This window comes from Eucyclogobius newberryi, unplaced genomic scaffold (genome assembly GCF_026437365.1).
Source record: "Eucyclogobius newberryi isolate DKJ021-1_F unplaced genomic scaffold, fEucNew1.0.hap1 SCAF_284, whole genome shotgun sequence".
NCBI lineage: Eukaryota > Metazoa > Chordata > Actinopteri > Gobiiformes > Gobiidae > Eucyclogobius > Eucyclogobius newberryi.
Window position 1 is genome coordinate 64855 of NW_027315928.1, and position 17623 is coordinate 82477.

Sequence of the window (17623 nt, forward strand, 5' to 3'; positions counted from 1 at the left end):
TTTCAGTCAAACCTTTCATATTTATAAATGAAAATATAATAATAATAATCTGGGAGGAAGATCATTCATATAAATCTGTGGAATCCATCAGTCGTCAAGGTAATTTCCATTGGAGCTTTGCATTTTGAGTAGAGCCGACTCTCCTCTCCTCTTCTCCTCTCCTCTGCTCTTCTCTGCTCTGCTCTTCTCTCCTCTCCTCATCTCCTCTCCTCTGCTCTCCTCTTCTCTTCTCTTCTCTCCTGTTCTCTTCTCTCATCTCCTCATCTTCTCTCCTCTGCTCCCCTCTTCTCTCCTGTTCTCTTCTCTCATCTCCTCATCTCCTCTCCTCTGCTCCCCTCTTCTATCCTCTCCTCTTCTCTCCTCTCCTTTCATCTTCTCTCCTCTTCTCTTCTCTCCTCTTCTCTCCTCTTCTCTCCTCTCCTCTTCTCTTCTCTTCTCTCCTCTCCTCTCCTCTTCTCTCCTCTCTTCTCCTCTCCTCAGTTCTGTCAGAGTTTGTTATTGACGAGTTCCATTCGACACATTTTCACTATTTTGTGACATTCTTCTAACCAGATGATGCTAAATCTAATATGAGCACAATCACTGCCATTGTCCCTCACTTTTAAATATTTGTATTATGCAGTTGCCCTGGAGATAAGGATTGTTCTCTTGTTGGCGCAGCATACATCATGTGAGGTGTGATGGACAAGGGTGAGGAAGGGTGAGGAAGGGTGAGGGAGGGTGAGGGAGGGTGAGGGAGGGTGAGGGAGGGTCGAGGCTATAAGAGACAGAGAGCCGCGACGTCCAGCTGATCCGACAGGAGAACGGCCCCTGAGGACGCACACACAGCCGCAGGTCAGACTTTTGCATTCTTACATATTGAATTAAGCAAAGAGTAATTATAATGTTAAAATGCCCTGATATATATATATATATATATATATATATATATATATATATATATATATATATTTGATGTTTATTTTTTGCCGTTTAAAAGTTTGAAGAACAATTTGTCGCGATGAAAGGAGCTAAACGTTGACAATATTCAACCTGTCCCTTATGTTTATTGCAGGACTGAGTTTGATCCTGCATTGTTGCATTAAAATCTAGTGCAAAAAAATCTAAATATTATATAACCTTAACCCTAATAATAAAGTAGTAATAATAATATGTAGCTTTTATGGACACTCAAATATGCTTTATATTTAAGAAAAAAGAATAAAGAGGACAACAATATTTGTAATTGTTTAACTACAGCTAATTACATCACAGTCGTAAAATTGTAAGAAAAAAAATATATTTCTTTTAAATGTATTGTTTACCAAAACCCTATCTCCCACTACCTGCCAACACCTGGGTCGTTCCCACACTGGTCATGTCATTCTAAGTCTTGTGGACAAATGGTCACACTGGTCATTGTTTGTCTCATGGACAAATGGTCACACTGGTCATCTTGTCATTGTTAATCTTGTGGAAAATGGTCACACTGGTCATTGTTTGTCTCATGGACAAATGGTCACACTGGTCATCTTGTCATTGTTAATCTTGTGGAAAATGGTCACACTGGTCATTGTTTGTCTCATGGACAAATGGTCACACTGGTCATCATGTCATTATTAGTCTCGTGGACAAATGGTCACACTGGTCACACTGGGTTCTTTCCCTCTGCCTTTGGACTCATGAACACTGCCTGAGCACCTTGCACTCATTGCACTGCTCACTTCTATTGCACTACTCAACTTTATATTTTATATTTTATTTAGAATGTACATATCATGCCGTCTCTGTATAAAGTGTTCAATGTCTGTTGTTTGTGTTGCACCGAACTACCCGGACAAGTTCCTATATCTGCGAATTTTTGTTCATCAATAAATGGCAATAAACACCTTTCTGATTCTGATTCTGATGTTATTACTAGTCTGGTGGACAAATGATCACACTGGTCATCGTGTCATTATTAGTCTTGTGGACCAATGGTCACACTGGTCATGTCATTATTAGTCTGGTGGACAATAGTTGAGCGTCTGTTTGGGCACATTCCGGGACAAAACGACTTAACGACTGGATCTGCAGCGTCAGGACGTCTGCTCATTCAGACTAAATTATGATGGCATCTTCATAAGACATGAGCTCTACTTACCTCTGTGAATGAGCCACTGTTGTACTCCTAGAGGGCTCTAGCATCCTCTGCTGGTGGAGGGGGAGAACTGTCCTCAGCTCGTATGATGAATTCTGCACAAAAGGAAGCACTTTCATGAGTTTAAGTGTTGTGGAGTTTAAAGGTTGGATTTGTTAGGCCGAAATGATGTAATCACGTTTAAGCCAATGGAAAAACAGCTCCCAGTGAATGAGCTCACTGAACACTATTTCTAATCCATTTTGTGCTCACCTTAGAACCTTAAAACTAAATATGTATAGAACTGTACCTATAACACAGTGACTTTCCCATATATGTATCTTTTATTCTTTTTTTAACTGGCAAATATCCATGTTTGGATGAAATATGGAAAAATAAAATATCAAAAAAGTTTCTTCTACTTTCATGCAAATTGATCGACCATGACAAATAGACAAGTTTAGTTTTAAAAATATAAAATGGCACTTAATACATTTTCAAAACAGTTGAAATTGTGATTTTGAAGTAACCAGTGAAAATTTGTAAAATCAAGTCAAATCTAAGCTGGTTGATGGTTTAATTTTCTGTTTTGTTATATTGCCTTATCTCTTGTGTCTTTGGGTCATTTTGACTTAAGTCAGTATTATTCTCATGGATTATTTACAATATTATTCACAATGTTTGGTGTAGGAATGGGACAGGATCTGTGCACACATCTGCACACATGCGGTAAACTATTTTCTTTCTTTAAATGTCTTCCCATGTGTTTACATTTGCCTTGGACAAAAAAACTGACTTTGCCCTTGAGAAGCTGCAGTTCCAAAAACAATGGGGCAATGACGGCAAAGATTTGAAATAAAATACACCAAAGCATAATATATTGGTATAAATATGTCAAAATCCTATGTTGTCTCATTCTTGTGGAGATTACAACTCATCCCATCTGTGTTTTTGTGTCCTTTTCTCAGTCAGGATGGATGTAAGTACTTCCTCCCCAAACATGGTCGCACAAATGGTAAGACTTTTTCACTTCCTTCTTTGATTGTACATTTCCTGCTTTTGCCCTGTCAAGTTGGTGTCCTCTGTTCTCTCCACTCTCTCCCTCCCACATTACTCCATCTTGAACCCCTCCCCTCCTCCTCCCTCACCCCCGCCGCCCCCCCAGACTCCCGACCCCATGGACCCTCTGTGTGGTGGGTGCGTGTCTGCTGGCTCTGTCCCTCAGCCCAGCGCCATGTGGCCGGTCCAGGCGACAGGATCCTCTTTCCCTTCTTGGCCTGGGACCTCCAGCCAGTTCCCCCAGATGGCTCAAGCCCAGCCCCAAGCCCCCTGCGGGACCCACTGCGGGACCCCCAGCCAGTTCCCCCAGACGGCTACAGCCCAGCCCCAAGCCTCCTACGGGACCCCCAGCCAGTTCCCCCAGATGGCTCCAGCCCAGTTCCAAGCCCCCTGCTGGACCGGACAACCAGGTGCAGTTACACTTACTGATTAAAGGAGATTTTTAGAAGCAATAATGATAAGTTTGAAGGCAATTTAAACTAAAAAAGGGTCGTTAGAGAGAAGTCAGGGTCCTTTACGGCAGTGCTTCTCAACCTGCGGGTCGGGATCCCCAATCGGGGTCGTCAAATGATTTCAGGGGGTCTTGATATTTGGGGTTTACGAAAGCCAACAATTGTTATTTTGGCGGTTATGCCTGAGTGGTTAAAGGTGGAGCAGGAGTTGTAGTTAAAGGTGGAGACAGAGCTGCAGCTGGTGGTAATTATTAAATAGTCTAATCTTTATAAACCTTATGACACGCTCAGGTACGAGTCCCTGCTGGAGCGTCCCTTCCTCACAACAGATGTCCGGTCAGGTCCTGGCTCCGGGCCCTGTGCCCATGTCGACGCCCATGTCGATGCCCTCCGCTGCTTCTGCTCCGGCCCCCATGATGGTACAAGCTCCGCAAATGCTCCCAAACCCCATGGTAATCCACTCACTCAATAAAGTACTTGAACATAAATAATAATAATAATACAATGCATTACTTTTGACATTAATGGATTTTATGATAAAAAAAAATAAAGGCAAACCAAACCCCAAATCCTTAGTAATAAAATGTAAAAGTGTCTCATTAAAACTGCCAAAATAGCTCTCTGTTTATTGCGGCAATTCATTATTGTGGAGTGAGTTGGAGTGTCCTTTATCTCCTCCTACTGTTAGCAAACAAGCTAAGCACTGCACAGATAGCACAATAGCTTCACAGAAAAAAATAGGCCAAAAGAAGGTGAAGAATCACATTTGATCAGTTGTGCAAATATAATATTGATATTTTAATGTATTTCCTCATTTTCAGATGCCAGTCCCTGCAATGGCCCCTCCCCCAGCCCCAGTCCAGCCCTGTCCCACTCAGACCTGCTGGACCCCCTCTGCTCCTGTGCCCGCCCAGATGCCCACCCAGATGCCCACCCAGATGCCCACCCAAATGCCCACCCAGATGCCCACCCAAGTCCCCGCCTCTATGCCCAGCCCCGTTTCCACTGCCCTGCCCGCCCCTGTCCTGAGCCCGACCCCTGCCCCCGTCGCAGCGCAATCCTCTGGACAGCGCCCCTACGTCTGGCCCCCGCGCCCCAGCTGGTACCACCCGGGTCAGTCTGGGTGGCCTGGGCAGCACCCAAACCTCCTGCCCCCAAACTGGCTCCCGCCCACATCAGGGCCCCTGGTGAGCGAGATCAGATCACAGCAGAAATGGTTTGGATTCCAGTTTAATGTATTTTTCCCTCGACATTCAGAGCGTTCCGTACAATCTGAACCTGTCCAGAGGAGTCTACGACAAAATGATGATGACCATCGTGGGCCAGGTCAAACCGGACGCTAAAATGTGAGTACTATTGTGAGGTCGAGCGGCTAAAAGGGCCAAGACTCAGGGGCCAAAGGTCATGTCCAAAAAGTGGAGTTTTATTTACAGCGCCACCAAATTAACAACTTTTCTTCAGAGCTTCTAGCAATCTCAAAGACACAAACCTCCTTACTGAGGCCACACCTTCCTTTACCGGCCCCTCCCACCTCGCTGGAGCTAATATGTAGTATATGTAATCAGTGCAATCCCACTTCACACACGGGAAACACAAAACACCCGATTATATCTGGAATACCCCTGCTCCAAGTAGTACATTCCGGTGATGCCATCAGTGACATCACCAGGACAGGCTGGTTGACCCCGCCCCTTTCACCTCCAGGTGTGATGTAGATCAGGGAAGTATTAAATTGACAGAAAACTGCTGTAAATAAAAGAACCAAAAATACAATAGATACAATAGTAATGATTGTGTGGTGTTAATTAATTGAATAAATGTATTTAATGAATGAACTGTAAAAATGAACAAGACGAACACAAACATGACCCGGGATATGTGTGTGCAGTAGTTTATTGTAATATTGTAGAAATGTGAAGTGTGTGCAATGAACTAAAGGGACAAGTAGAGATCACCTCTTTATCACAACTGTGCATTTTATCTTAACAAATTGAATTAGAACCTTTAGAATCTGATCAGATGGAACTATCAAGTTCCTGGGCATTGAGAAGATCAAAATAAATCTCTTTATCAGTCAAATCAAACATTCTGGGCTGAATAAGCTGAATCAGTTTGTAAGCAAAAGCCACAAAAGAAATAAATAAATCTAAAATTAAACATTGTAATAGACCTTTTATAGTTATTCAACCTGGACTTTTTTGTCCCTAAGTCTAATATTTAGCTATTTTTTCTGCAGCTTTGAAAAGTCCATTCCTCCAACAGCAGCTTTAATCCACTTTATAGTTACAAAAAATTCCAAAAAGTATATTTCTCCGTGCAGAGCTTGTTACCACTTATAATGAAAGGAAATCAGACGACAGAAGGCAAAACTACAGAGTTTCAGCTTCACAGAGCAGTATTTCAACTTCAGCACATAATTAGATCCCAGAGGGGCTCCGCAGACAGTGGCAACACACGCATCCACACAGTCGACAAACATGACAACGCAAAACCATGACGACGCAAAAACACAAGCATGAAAAACATAGTGCAGCGTCCTCAACAACAAAAACAAATGCATTAACCTTATAATTTATTTAAAAGACTAATGACAGTGGGAACAAAGGGTTTTGTCAGTCTGTTTGTCCTACACGACCTCCGACCTGAGGGGAGGGGCTTAAGAATCACCTGCACAGGATTTTTTAACTGACCTGACATTTTATAAAAACACAATCAATATGAAAACGTCTCAATTCAAGAAGAAGAACGTTTATTCTCTGGTGAACTTTACTATGAACGACATCCACCTGAGACTCAAATGCCCAGGTACTTATATACTTATATACTTGTACCACATCCACCTGAGACTCAAATGCCCAGGTACTTATATACTTATATACTTGTACCACATCCACCTGAGACTCAAATGCCCAGGTACTTATATACTTATATACTTGTACCACATCCACCTGAGACTCAAACGCCCAGGTACTTATATACTTGTACCACATCCACCTGAGACTCAAACGCCCAGGTACTTATATACTTATATACTTGTACCACATCCACCTGAGACTCAAATGCCCAGGTACTTATATACTTATATACTTGTACCACATCCACCTGAGACTCAAACGCCCAGGTACTTATATACTTGTACCACATCCACCTGAGACTCAAACGCCCAGGTACTTATATACTTATATACTTGTACCACATCCACCTGAGACTCAAATGCCCAGGTACTTATATACTTATATACTTATACCACCATCCACCTGAGACTCAAACGCCCAGGTACTTATATACTTATATACTTGTACCACATCCACCTGAGACTCAAACGCCCAGGTGCTTATATACTTATATACTTGTACCACATCCACCCGAGAATCAAATTCACACACATTCGTACACAAAGCAAACAACACTGGGGAGAGTATGCAACCCTGGGGTGCAGCACAGAGTTGGACAGAGTGCCTTTAACTTTGACCTGCTGTGTCCGGTCGTTACAAGCCACCATATTTTCCGGAGTATAAGACGCACCAGCCAAAAAATGCATAATAGAGAAGAAAAAAACATATATAAGTTGCACTGGAGTATGAAATGTGGTTGCAATTGTGAAAATAACAAATAATATCACATATAAGTCGCTCCGGAGTATAAGTATATAAGTATAAATGTAAGTTTAAGTCGCACCCCGGCCAAAACTATGAAAAAAGGTGCAACTTACAGTCAGGAAAATACGGTATTGACATTTTCTCCTGCAAGAGAGCTAAAATCCATCAAATGTAAAATGTGAAAGAGCTGCTGCCGTCGAATAACAAATCTAAAAGTCCACAATTCCCTAAAATAGTTAGAAAATCACGTAAACCGTAGTGTCGCGTGAACGTGAATTGTAAATCTTGTTGTTAGTTATTTAATTGTGGTAAATCATGTCTGTCGTGTGTCCAAGGTTCACCGTGAACTTCCTCAAAGGCAACGACATCGCGTTCCACGTGAACCCGCGCTTCAGCGACGGCGGCAAACAGGTTCTGGTCCGGAACTACAAAGTGGGCGAGCGCTGGGGCCCCGAGGAGCGGGACCTGAAGGGGGCATTTCCCTTCGCCAGGGGCAGTCCGTTTGAGGTGAGGACGGTGGCGCTGCGGCGAGCTCAAAGGACTGTTCACGACAAGTCGTTCAGAAAAGTCAGACTCATTGTCACAGTCGTTTAAGGTCGTGAACTCGTGATGTCGACAATCACAATAACCAGATATGAATCGTGCTTAAACTAAGGGCCAAACTTGATAATAGTTTGAATTAGAACATGACTTAAAGGTGCGCTGTGTCACTTTCCTGGTGGAAGATTTTTTTTAATTTTTTTATTTAAGGACATAGCATTGGACGAACCAGATGCAATGTTTTAAATATATGTAGCAGAAAATGCTAATTTTCAACACCTGTCCATTGGGACAATTTAGAGTTGCCAATTTTACCTAACACATGCATGTGTTTGGACGGTGGGAGGAGCCGGAGAACCCGGGAGAACCCACGGTAACACGGGGAGAACATGCAGACTCCACCCAGAGAGATCATGTGATGTTTGTCTGGTGTTTGACTCCGTGGAGATGTTTTACCTGGAATGTTCCACAGTACAGCATTAACCCACAAAAACAGACAAAAATTAAACCAAGAAATTAAATTTAAAAAAATAATAAATAATAACTTAAAGATGCAACGTTGAAATAGACACGTTTATCTGAAACTAGGCTGAATGAGACGACACTTATCCTGGACCTTATGTGCCTTAACCTTCTTTTTTTTTTGGATGCCATTTTTCCCCCCTAAATTTTTATTTTCTATTCTCTGTCTTGGTTTTTATTTGTTTGTTTTTTATTTATTTTTTGCATTTGTTGTTTTTTACTAATTTTGAAAAATATACAATATACATTTATATTTTGGAGTTTTAAATAATTTTAATTTATTTTAAATGATCATAGTGGTATTTAAATTGGTGTGCAGACTGTTCCGTGGTATTAAAATGGAGTTTAAAATGTTAGTATTCTTTGTGATTGTTGACATCTGGTGTTGACTGGAAAAACATACAAAAAAAGGACAAACTGTTTTGGTTAAAATGTTAAAATGTTAAATATATATAGATATATAAACAATTATATTTAAATTAATTGTACAGTACAATCCATGAATTTCACACACTACACCAAACATCTGGTTTAATTATTTGGTGATCTGATTATTCTAATTATTGACACCAAAACAAATCAGACTCAACCAAATAAAACTGGATTTTGGAGTTTGTTGATAGGATTTATTCTAACGCTGACACTCAAACTTTCTGGAACAGTCCTCTGGCTTGTTGTAGTTGTCGTGAGAACATTAAGAACACTTTTATAATTTACTGAGCTTTAATATTCGCAGACCACAAATAAAGTTTTAGTGTTCTTGACTAACTCCAGCTTCTGTTTACGCACCGTCGTTTGACAGAGAAAGTGGAAAAGGGTGGAGAGAAGTTTGGGCAGGCTGCTTGACCACTGGAGGTCAGTAGAGGGCTGAGGTCAACACCATCCGCTTTATATAAGAACATGAAAGAAGCACAACCTTTTATTTTTTAAATAATTATAAATGTGTCATTACACAATCATCACTGTGTCCTTGAATAAAACCAACGTAGTATTATTATTACTACAACTACTATTATTATGGTTACTATTATTTATTATTATTATTATTAATATTATGTGTTATTATTTATTATTAATATTATTAATGGCTAATCTGTAAATTATCTGCCTGAACTCTAAATTGTTATTATAAAAGTAAATTATAATGTGGAAAAAGGATTAAATTGTAGTAAATTATAGTGTGTATATATTCAATAAAAGTATTTAGTATATGTTTATTTTTTGTCTTATTTAGTAGGGTTAGGGTTATTTCTTTATTCATGCCTTATTTTATTAATTGCTATAATATTTGTCGTTTTCATGTTGCACCTTGTAGTTCTTATTCACTGACAACAGCAATAAATCATTTTCCCCGATTCTGGAACATTCTCGGCAGGTTAAAAACATCTCCATGGAGACGGGGGTCAGCCCTTTGTTCCCCGAGACCTGGGTTTGGGTTTTATGTTGCTGTATTTTATACTGTAAAACCATATGTTTATGCACAATTATTGGAGATGTGGAACCAGTAGCCTATGCTAGTATGAACGTAATTCCTCCTTCATAGAAAAGGGGGAACATAGGTACAGGTACTGGGGAGCATAGGTACAGGTACTGGGGAGCATAGGTACAGGTACTGGGGAGCATAGGTACAGGTACTGGGGAACATAGGTACAGGTACTGGGGAACATAGGTACAGGTACTGGGGAACATAGGTACAGGTACTGGGGAACATAGGTACAGGTACTGGGGAACATAGGTACTGGGGAACACAGGTACTGGGGAACACAGGTACTGGGGAGCATAGGTACAGGTACTGGGGAGCATAGGTACAGGTACTGGGGAGCATAGGTACAGGTACTGGGGAGCATAGGTACAGGTACTGGGGAGCATAGGTACAGGTACTGGGGAGCATAGGTACAGGTACTGGGGAGCATAGGTACAGGTACTGGGGAACATAGGTACAGGTACTGGGGAACATAGGTACTGGGGAACATAGGTACTGGGGAACATAGGTACTGGGGAACATAGGTACTGGGGAACATAGGTACTGGGGAACATAGGTACTGGGGAACATAGGTACTGGGGAACATAGGTACTGGGGAACATAGGTACTGGGGAACATAGGTACTGGGGAACATAGGTACTGGGGAACATAGGTACTGGGGAACATAGGTACTGGGGAACATAGGTACTGGGGAACATAGGTACTGGGGAACATAGGTACTGGGGAACATAGGTACTGGGAACATAGGTACTGGGAACATAGGTACTGGGAACATAGGTACAGGGGAACATAGGTACTGGGGAACATAGGTACTGGGGAACATAGGTACTGGGGAACATAGGTACTGGGGAACATAGGTACAGGGGAACATAGGTACAGGGGAACATAGGTACAGGGGAACATAGGTACTGGGGAACATAGGTACTGGGGAACATAGGTACTGGGGAACATAGGTACTGGGAACATAGGTACTGGGAACATAGGTACTGGGAACATAGGTACTGAAGAACATAGGTACTGAAGAACATAGGTACTGAAGAACATAGGTACTGAAGAACATAGGTACTGGGGAACATAGGTACTGGGGAACATAGGTACTGGGAACATAGGTACTGGGAACATAGGTACAGGGGAACATAGGTACTGGGAACATAGGTACAGGGGAACATAGGTACTGGGGAACATAGGTACTGGGGAACATAGGTACTGGGGAACATAGGTACTGGGGAACATAGGTACTGGGGAACATAGGTACTGGGGAACATAGGTACTGGGAACATAGGTACTGGGGAACATAGGTACTGGGGAACATAGGTACTGGGAACATAGGTACTGGGAACATAGGTACAGGGGAACATAGGTACAGGGGAACATAGGTACTGGGAACATAGGTACTGGGAACATAGGTACTGGGGAACATAGGTACTGGGGAACATAGGTACTGGGGAACATAGGTACAGGGGAACATAGGTACTGGGGAACATAGGTACTGGGGAACATAGGTACTGGGGAACATAGGTACTGGGGAACATAGGTACTGGGAACATAGGTACTGGGGAACATAGGTACTGGGGAACATAGGTACTGGGAACATAGGTACTGGGAACATAGGTACTGGGGAACATAGGTACTGGGGAACATAGGTACTGGGGAACATAGGTACAGGGGAACATAGGTACTGGGGAACATAGGTACTGGGGAACATAGGTACTGGGGAACATAGGTACTGGGGAACATAGGTACTGGGGAACATGGGTACTGGGGAACATAGGTACAGGGGAACATAGGTACAGGGGAACATAGGTACAGGGGAACATAGGTACAGGGGAACATAGGTATGCACCCAGAGACGTGCACGTGGCGGACTTTCCAGCAGAAATGTCTCGCGTCGCGTTGCGATCTCGTGACGCTGAAGCCCTCCGCGTGCTCTGTGTTTCTCTTGAAGTGGGCGGAGCTCGCATGCTGGGACCCCCGGGCGCTGACGGCTCTGCTCCTCTCCCTGTTTTCCAGATGAAGATCCTCTGCACCCACGAGTCGTTCCGCGTTGCCGTGAACAACATCCCCCTGTTCGAGTTCAAGCACCGCGTTGTAGAGCTGAACCAGGTCAACCGCATCAACATCCTGCACGACGTGGTCCTCAACTACGTCAACGTGGAGACCATGCCTTAAGACGCGCCCGTCCACGCTGTAGACCCTTTAAACACTTAACCACCCCTTTAAACACATAACAAGCCCTTTAAACACATAGCGAGCCCTTTAAACACTTTACCACCCCTACAAACACTTACTACCCCTTTAAACACATAACGAGCCCTTTAAACACATAACGAGCCCTTTAAACACATAACGAGCCCTTTAAACACCTACCAGCCCTTTAAACACATAACGAGCCCTTTAAACACATAACAGGCCCTTTAAACACTTTACCACCCCTTTAAACACTTACCACCCCTTTAAACACATAACGAGCCCTTTAAACACTTTACCACCCCTTTAAACACTTTACCACCCCTTTAAACACTTACCACCCCTTTAAACACATAACGAGCCCTTTAAACACTTTACCACCCCTTTAAACACTTACTACCCCTGAAAACACATAACGGGCCCTTTAAACACTTTACCACCCCTGTAAACACATAACGAGCCCTTTAAACACATAACAAGCCCTTTAAACACATAACAGGCCCTTTAAACACTTTACCACCCCTTTAAACACTTACCACACCTTTAAACACATAACGAGCCCTTTAAACACTTTACCACCCCTTTAAACACTTACTACCCCTGTAAACACATAACGGGCCCTTTAAACATTTTAAATGTGCGTAAACGCTCTCATTTCTGGAACGGAGGCAAAAGCGAGATGCGATTTTAACGGGAAAACTTGGATTAATCGCAAAATACGTTATAAATACTTAAAGCATTAGTATTTAGAGCTGATGTCAGTTTTGGTTGAAAATGTTTGCTTCGTTTTGCCTCCGTTCTGGAATTTTTAAAGCGTCTATTTTTGGACTAAAACTGTCACTTTTTGCTTCTAAATAATCTTTAAAGCTGCACTATGTAACTTTTTCTGGTGACCTGGATCACAATGAGAAAGCATGTGAGCCAAAAACACCTGTAACTGAATAAAAGCAAGGTATGTTTAATGCCATACTGCGGAACATTCCAACACCTCTATGAAAGTTACATTCTGCTCCTTTAAGCAGTCTGTCAAATGTGTATTTTAAATTGGTATTTCCAATTTATCCTTTTTTTATTTTTGCTTCTTATATTATCATTATTATTATTATTATTATTATTATCAACAAAAGCTCATTTAATTTTGAAAGATTTTTTTGTTTTTAATTTTTATATTTTGTGATTTGATTGGAAATTAAACTCCAGCTAAACTACTTTCTGCTGCCTTGAATTTGAATATTTAAGCACTTTTCGACACGTGTCATAAACCGAAACGTAAACGTGTCATTTTGTGTTTTTATTTCAATAAGAAACTACAAAGAACAGACGATCCACAAAGTCTTTCATATCACAGTCAAAACTCAACAAACAGATCCTAAAATCATTACATAAAAAAAGTTTTGAACGTTAAAATAGCTCGTGCCACTTTAAAAATATAAAGCCACTTTTTCATCCTTCTTGACGGCTTCTGTAATTCATAATTCAACGTAAAGTAAGAAAATCAGTAAACAAACCAGAAAATTGTGCAAGAATGCGTTGAAAATTGTGCAAAAACCGTGTTTGTGTGTGTGAAATAAACTGCAGGTATGAGTTACATCTGAATATGATCGATTTGATCAGTTTTTATTCATGCTATTTCTAATTAAACCTGGATTATTTCACTTTTCTCAACTCATTTCTTGTTGGTTTTCATTTTTTACAAGTTTCAACCCAAATTGCCTGAAAATTAAGCAATAAAACTGTGCTTTGGGTTCAGTTTAGTCTTCCTGGTTTAGTCCTGGTATAGTCCTGGTGTAGTCCTGGTATAGTCCTGGTGTAGTCCTGGTGTAGTCCTGGTGTAGGCCTGGTTTAGTCCTGGTTTAGTCCTGGTTTAGTCCTGGTTTAGTCCTGGTTTAGTCCTGGTTTAGTCCTGGTTTAGTCCTGGTCAAGTCCTGGTCAAGTTGTGGTTTAGTCCTGGGTTTAGTCCTGGGTTTAGTCCTGGTTTAGTCCTGGTTTAGTCCTGGTTTAGTCCTGGTTTAGTCATGGTTTAGTCATGGTTTAGTCCTGGTTTAGTCCTGGTTTAGTCCTGGTCAAGTCCTGGTCAAGTTGTGGTTTAGTCCTGGTTTAGTCCTGGGTTTAGTCCTGGTTTAGTCCTGGGTTTAGTCCTGGTTTAGTCATGGTTTAGTCCTGGTTTAGTCATGGTTTAGTCATGGTTTAGTCCTGGTTTAGTCCTGGGTTTAGTCCTGGTTTAGTCCTGGTTTAGTCCTGGTTTAGTCATGGTTTAGTCATGGTTTAGTCCTGGTTTAGTCCTGGGTTTAGTCCTGGTTTAGTCATGGTTTAGTCATGGTTTAGTCATGGTTTAGTCCCAAAAAGATTTGTTTGCCATGAAAAAAAGCCAGTTGAAAATATCTTAAAATAAGTCAAAGAATCCATTTAAGTGGTGTGATTAGTTCCCTCTAGTGGATATATGTGGTAAAAGCGGCTCTTGGGTTCAAAATGAGAGCGCTGTGTGCCGTCTGCATTGAATTACAACGCGTTTTTGTCATCCAGGAATCAAGAATTGTGTCGATAGCGTTTATGTCGGAATTTCCGTGACGACAAATCTCTCATAAAGTTGTGAAAAGCATTTAAAAACTTGTCATCACAGTGAATAATTCAGACGCTTCTAACACGACGGTAAAAACCTGGCGCGGCAGTGTACGTGAAGTCCTTCAGATGTGGGTCTCCTCTCCACACTTCAGGTCCTCGTGGTCCAGTTTGTTCTCGACCGACCGCAGCAGGAGCCGGGCGTATCGCTCCAGCAGAACCAGGGTCTCGTCGCCCGGCGCTCGGCCCGACTCCGGAGCCTCTCGCTGGGCGTCGCCAGGAGAAAGGGAGTGGAGCTCGGTCCTCATGGAGACGAAGGCGTCGCACAGGAGGTTCTTCATCTGCTGCTGCTCCTCGGTCAAGTCCGTGCCGCTGTCCAGCACCTGCAGGAAACCAGAGAAGGAAGGAGGAAACGAGAAGAGAAACGTTAGATGGATACGGCAGATCAGGGGTTTACAATCTTTGATCACTTTTCAATTATTCCCCTTAATACTTTGGTTAGCTACTTTGGTGGAGGGAGGGATGCTGTTGGAGGCTGGAGACCCCTTAGAAGGTGGTGGAGGGATGCTGTTGGAGGCTGGAGACCCCTTAGAAGGAGGTGGAGGGATGCTGTTGGAGGCTGGAGACCCCTTAGGAGGTGAAGGGATGCTGTTGGAGGCTGGAGACCCCTTAGAAGGAGGTGGAGGGATGCTGTTGGAGGCTGGAGACCCATTAGAAGGAGGTGGAGAAATGCTGTTGGAGGCTGGAGACCCCTTAGAAGGAGGTGGAGAGATGCTGTTGGAGGCTGGAGATCCATTAGAAGGAGATGGAGAAATGCTGTTGGAGGCTGGAGACCCCTTAGAAGGAGGTGGAGATGCTGTTGGAGGCTGGAGACCCCTTAGAAGGAGGTGGAGAAATGCTGTTGGAGGCTGGAGACCCCTTAGAAGGAGGTGGAGAAATGCTGTTGGAGGCTGGAGACCCCTTAGAAGGAGGTGGAGAAATGCTGTTGGAGGCTGGAGACCCCTTAGAAGGAGGTGGAGAAATGTTGTTGGAGGCTGGAGACCCCTTAGAAGGAGGTGGAGAAATGCTGTTGGAGGCTGGAGACCCCTGCAGCTGAGTTTAACTGTCGATGTCACATGTTTATTCTTATAAAGACGAACAAAATATATAGTTTTAGCTCCCTATTGTCAGTTAGCCATTTTACAAGTCACTTTGAGCAAATCTTTATCAGTAAAACGGTTTAATCGAATCACAGAAGAAATCGGGTTTGTCACAAGTACTGCGGTTACTATAGCAACTATATATGGATAAACTGTGTCACGATAATGCCCCGCCCAGTGTTGAAGGATCTGTTCACAATTCAGCTGAAAACATCCCACTTCTGACCAGATGTGTCGCCACTGAATATGTTTGGTCTCACCAGACCCGCCCCTATGGACACGCCCAATAAAGTAAAGCCAAACATTTCAGAGTGGCCAGCCTAAGGCACACCTGTGAGGTGTTCATTTTAACTGCTCAGTACGACAAATTTTGACAAATTTGTGAATATTATTAGAGTAAAATGTGTCTTTTGTGTTGATAGAAATATTTGTTTATCTTTGAGTTCAGCTCATGAAAAATGGGAGCAAAAACAAAAGTGTTATTTTTGTTCAGTGTGCATTTTCCGTTCTCACTCCGTGTACAAGCACAAAGAGCTCGAGAGTGAACTCACTTTCCCCCCAAACCAGTCCGACCACAGCGAGGGGCCCAAACCCCCGAGTGCATTTGACCTTTTGAGAAGCCCCCTTGACACTCTTAAGTGGCAGCCTGGTTTGGGGGGCACAGCTGCAGCGGGCACTGCACAGGCTGGAGGACACCAGAGAGGAGGCTCATGCTGGAGGTGCTGGAGGAGACCAGAGAGGAAGCTCATGCTGGAGGACACCAGAGAGGAGGCTCATGCTGGAGGAGACCAGAATGGAGGCTCATGCTGGAGGACACCAGAGAGGAGGCTCATGCTGGAGGTGCTGGAGGAGACCAGAGAGGAGGCTCATGCTGGAGGAGACCAGAATGGAGGCTCATGCTGGAGGTGCTGGAGGAGACCAGAGAGGAGGCTCATGCTGGAGGAGACCAGAATGGAGGCTCATGCTGGAGGTGCTGGAGGAGACCAGAGAGGAGGCTCATGCTGGAGGAGACCAGAATGGAGGCTCATGCTGGAGGACACCAGAGAGGAGGCTCATGCTGGAGGTGCTGGAGGAGACCAGAGAGGAGGCTCATGCTGGAGGACACCAGAGAGGAGGCTCATGCTGGAGGAGACCAGAATGGAGGCTCATGCTGGAGGACACCAGAGAGGAGGCTCATGCTGGAGGTGCTGGAGGAGACCAGAGAGGAGGCTCATGCTGGAGGACACCAGAGAGGAGGCTCAAGCTGGAGGAGACCAGAATGGAGGCTCATGCTGGAGGAGACCAGAGAGGAGGTTCATGCTGGAGGTGCTGGAGGAGACCAGAGAGGAGGCTCATGCTGGAGGACATCAGAGAGGAGGCTCAAGCTGGAGGAGACCAGAATGGAGGCTCATGCTGGAGGAGACCAGAGAGGAGGTTCATGCTGGAGGTGCTGGAGGAGACCAGAGAGGAGGCTCGATGCTGGAGGACACCAGAGAGGAGGCTCAATGCTGGAGGTATTAGAGGAGACCAGAGAGGAGGCTTAGTGCTGGAGGTGGAGTTCACGATGGACAAAGGTATCGACGTGAGCGACTCCAGAGTCAATGGTCTCTTCAGACAGACTTCCACAGTCGTGTCCTGTTGTCCAGAGGAACCAGCACAACAACAATATGTCATCAAATCAATATTACATCATCCAAAACATACCAGGAGTTACATTTAGCTTCATTCACGCTTGATGAGTCCTGTTTAGAAAGTCCTCTCCCTCCAACCAGAAAAAACACTCGGAATGTCCTCAATCTGAGACGTGGCTCAGAGAAACATCGTGTCTTTGACCGCCTGGAGAACATGCAGAGCTCGGTCTGTGCACCACAGATTTTCAAGGCTCCACTTGAATAGACGCTAGATATACTATACACTTTACCCATTTATGAATACAGTGTAAATAAATGTGGAGTTTTTATCTTTGACTTTCAGTTTTTGGACGGCCAAATGCCTGTATATAAAGC

General features: G+C 43.4%; 1 protein-coding gene across 1 annotated transcript; it reads left to right on the forward strand.

Annotated features, from left to right (window-relative positions):
• The first annotated feature begins 777 nt into the window (after positions 1 to 777).
• LOC140373029 (uncharacterized) lies at positions 778 to 11928 on the forward strand. The gene is made up of 9 exons (XM_072459857.1): positions 778 to 834; positions 3067 to 3113; positions 3264 to 3382; positions 3503 to 3567; positions 3901 to 4061; positions 4431 to 4796; positions 4867 to 4955; positions 7544 to 7715; positions 11764 to 11928. Exons 2-9 carry the CDS (start codon positions 3072 to 3074, stop codon positions 11920 to 11922), a joined length of 1173 nt encoding a protein of 390 aa, XP_072315958.1. The 5' UTR covers positions 778 to 834; positions 3067 to 3071; the 3' UTR covers positions 11923 to 11928.
• Positions 11929 to 17623: the final 5695 nt, after the last annotated feature.

What these genes read in the sequence shown, in the direction of transcription:
- LOC140373029 (XM_072459857.1), top strand. Translation starts at nt 3,072, where the DNA reads ATGGATGTAAGTACTTCCTCCCCAAACATGGTCGCACAAATG. An exon ending in CTGCTGGACCGGACAACCAG is followed by an intron (nt 3,568 to 3,900) that starts GTGCAGTTACAC and finishes TGACACGCTCAG; the next exon opens with GTACGAGTCCCTGCTGGAGC. An exon ending in GTCAAACCGGACGCTAAAAT is followed by an intron (nt 4,956 to 7,543) that starts GTGAGTACTATT and finishes CGTGTGTCCAAG; the next exon opens with GTTCACCGTGAACTTCCTCA.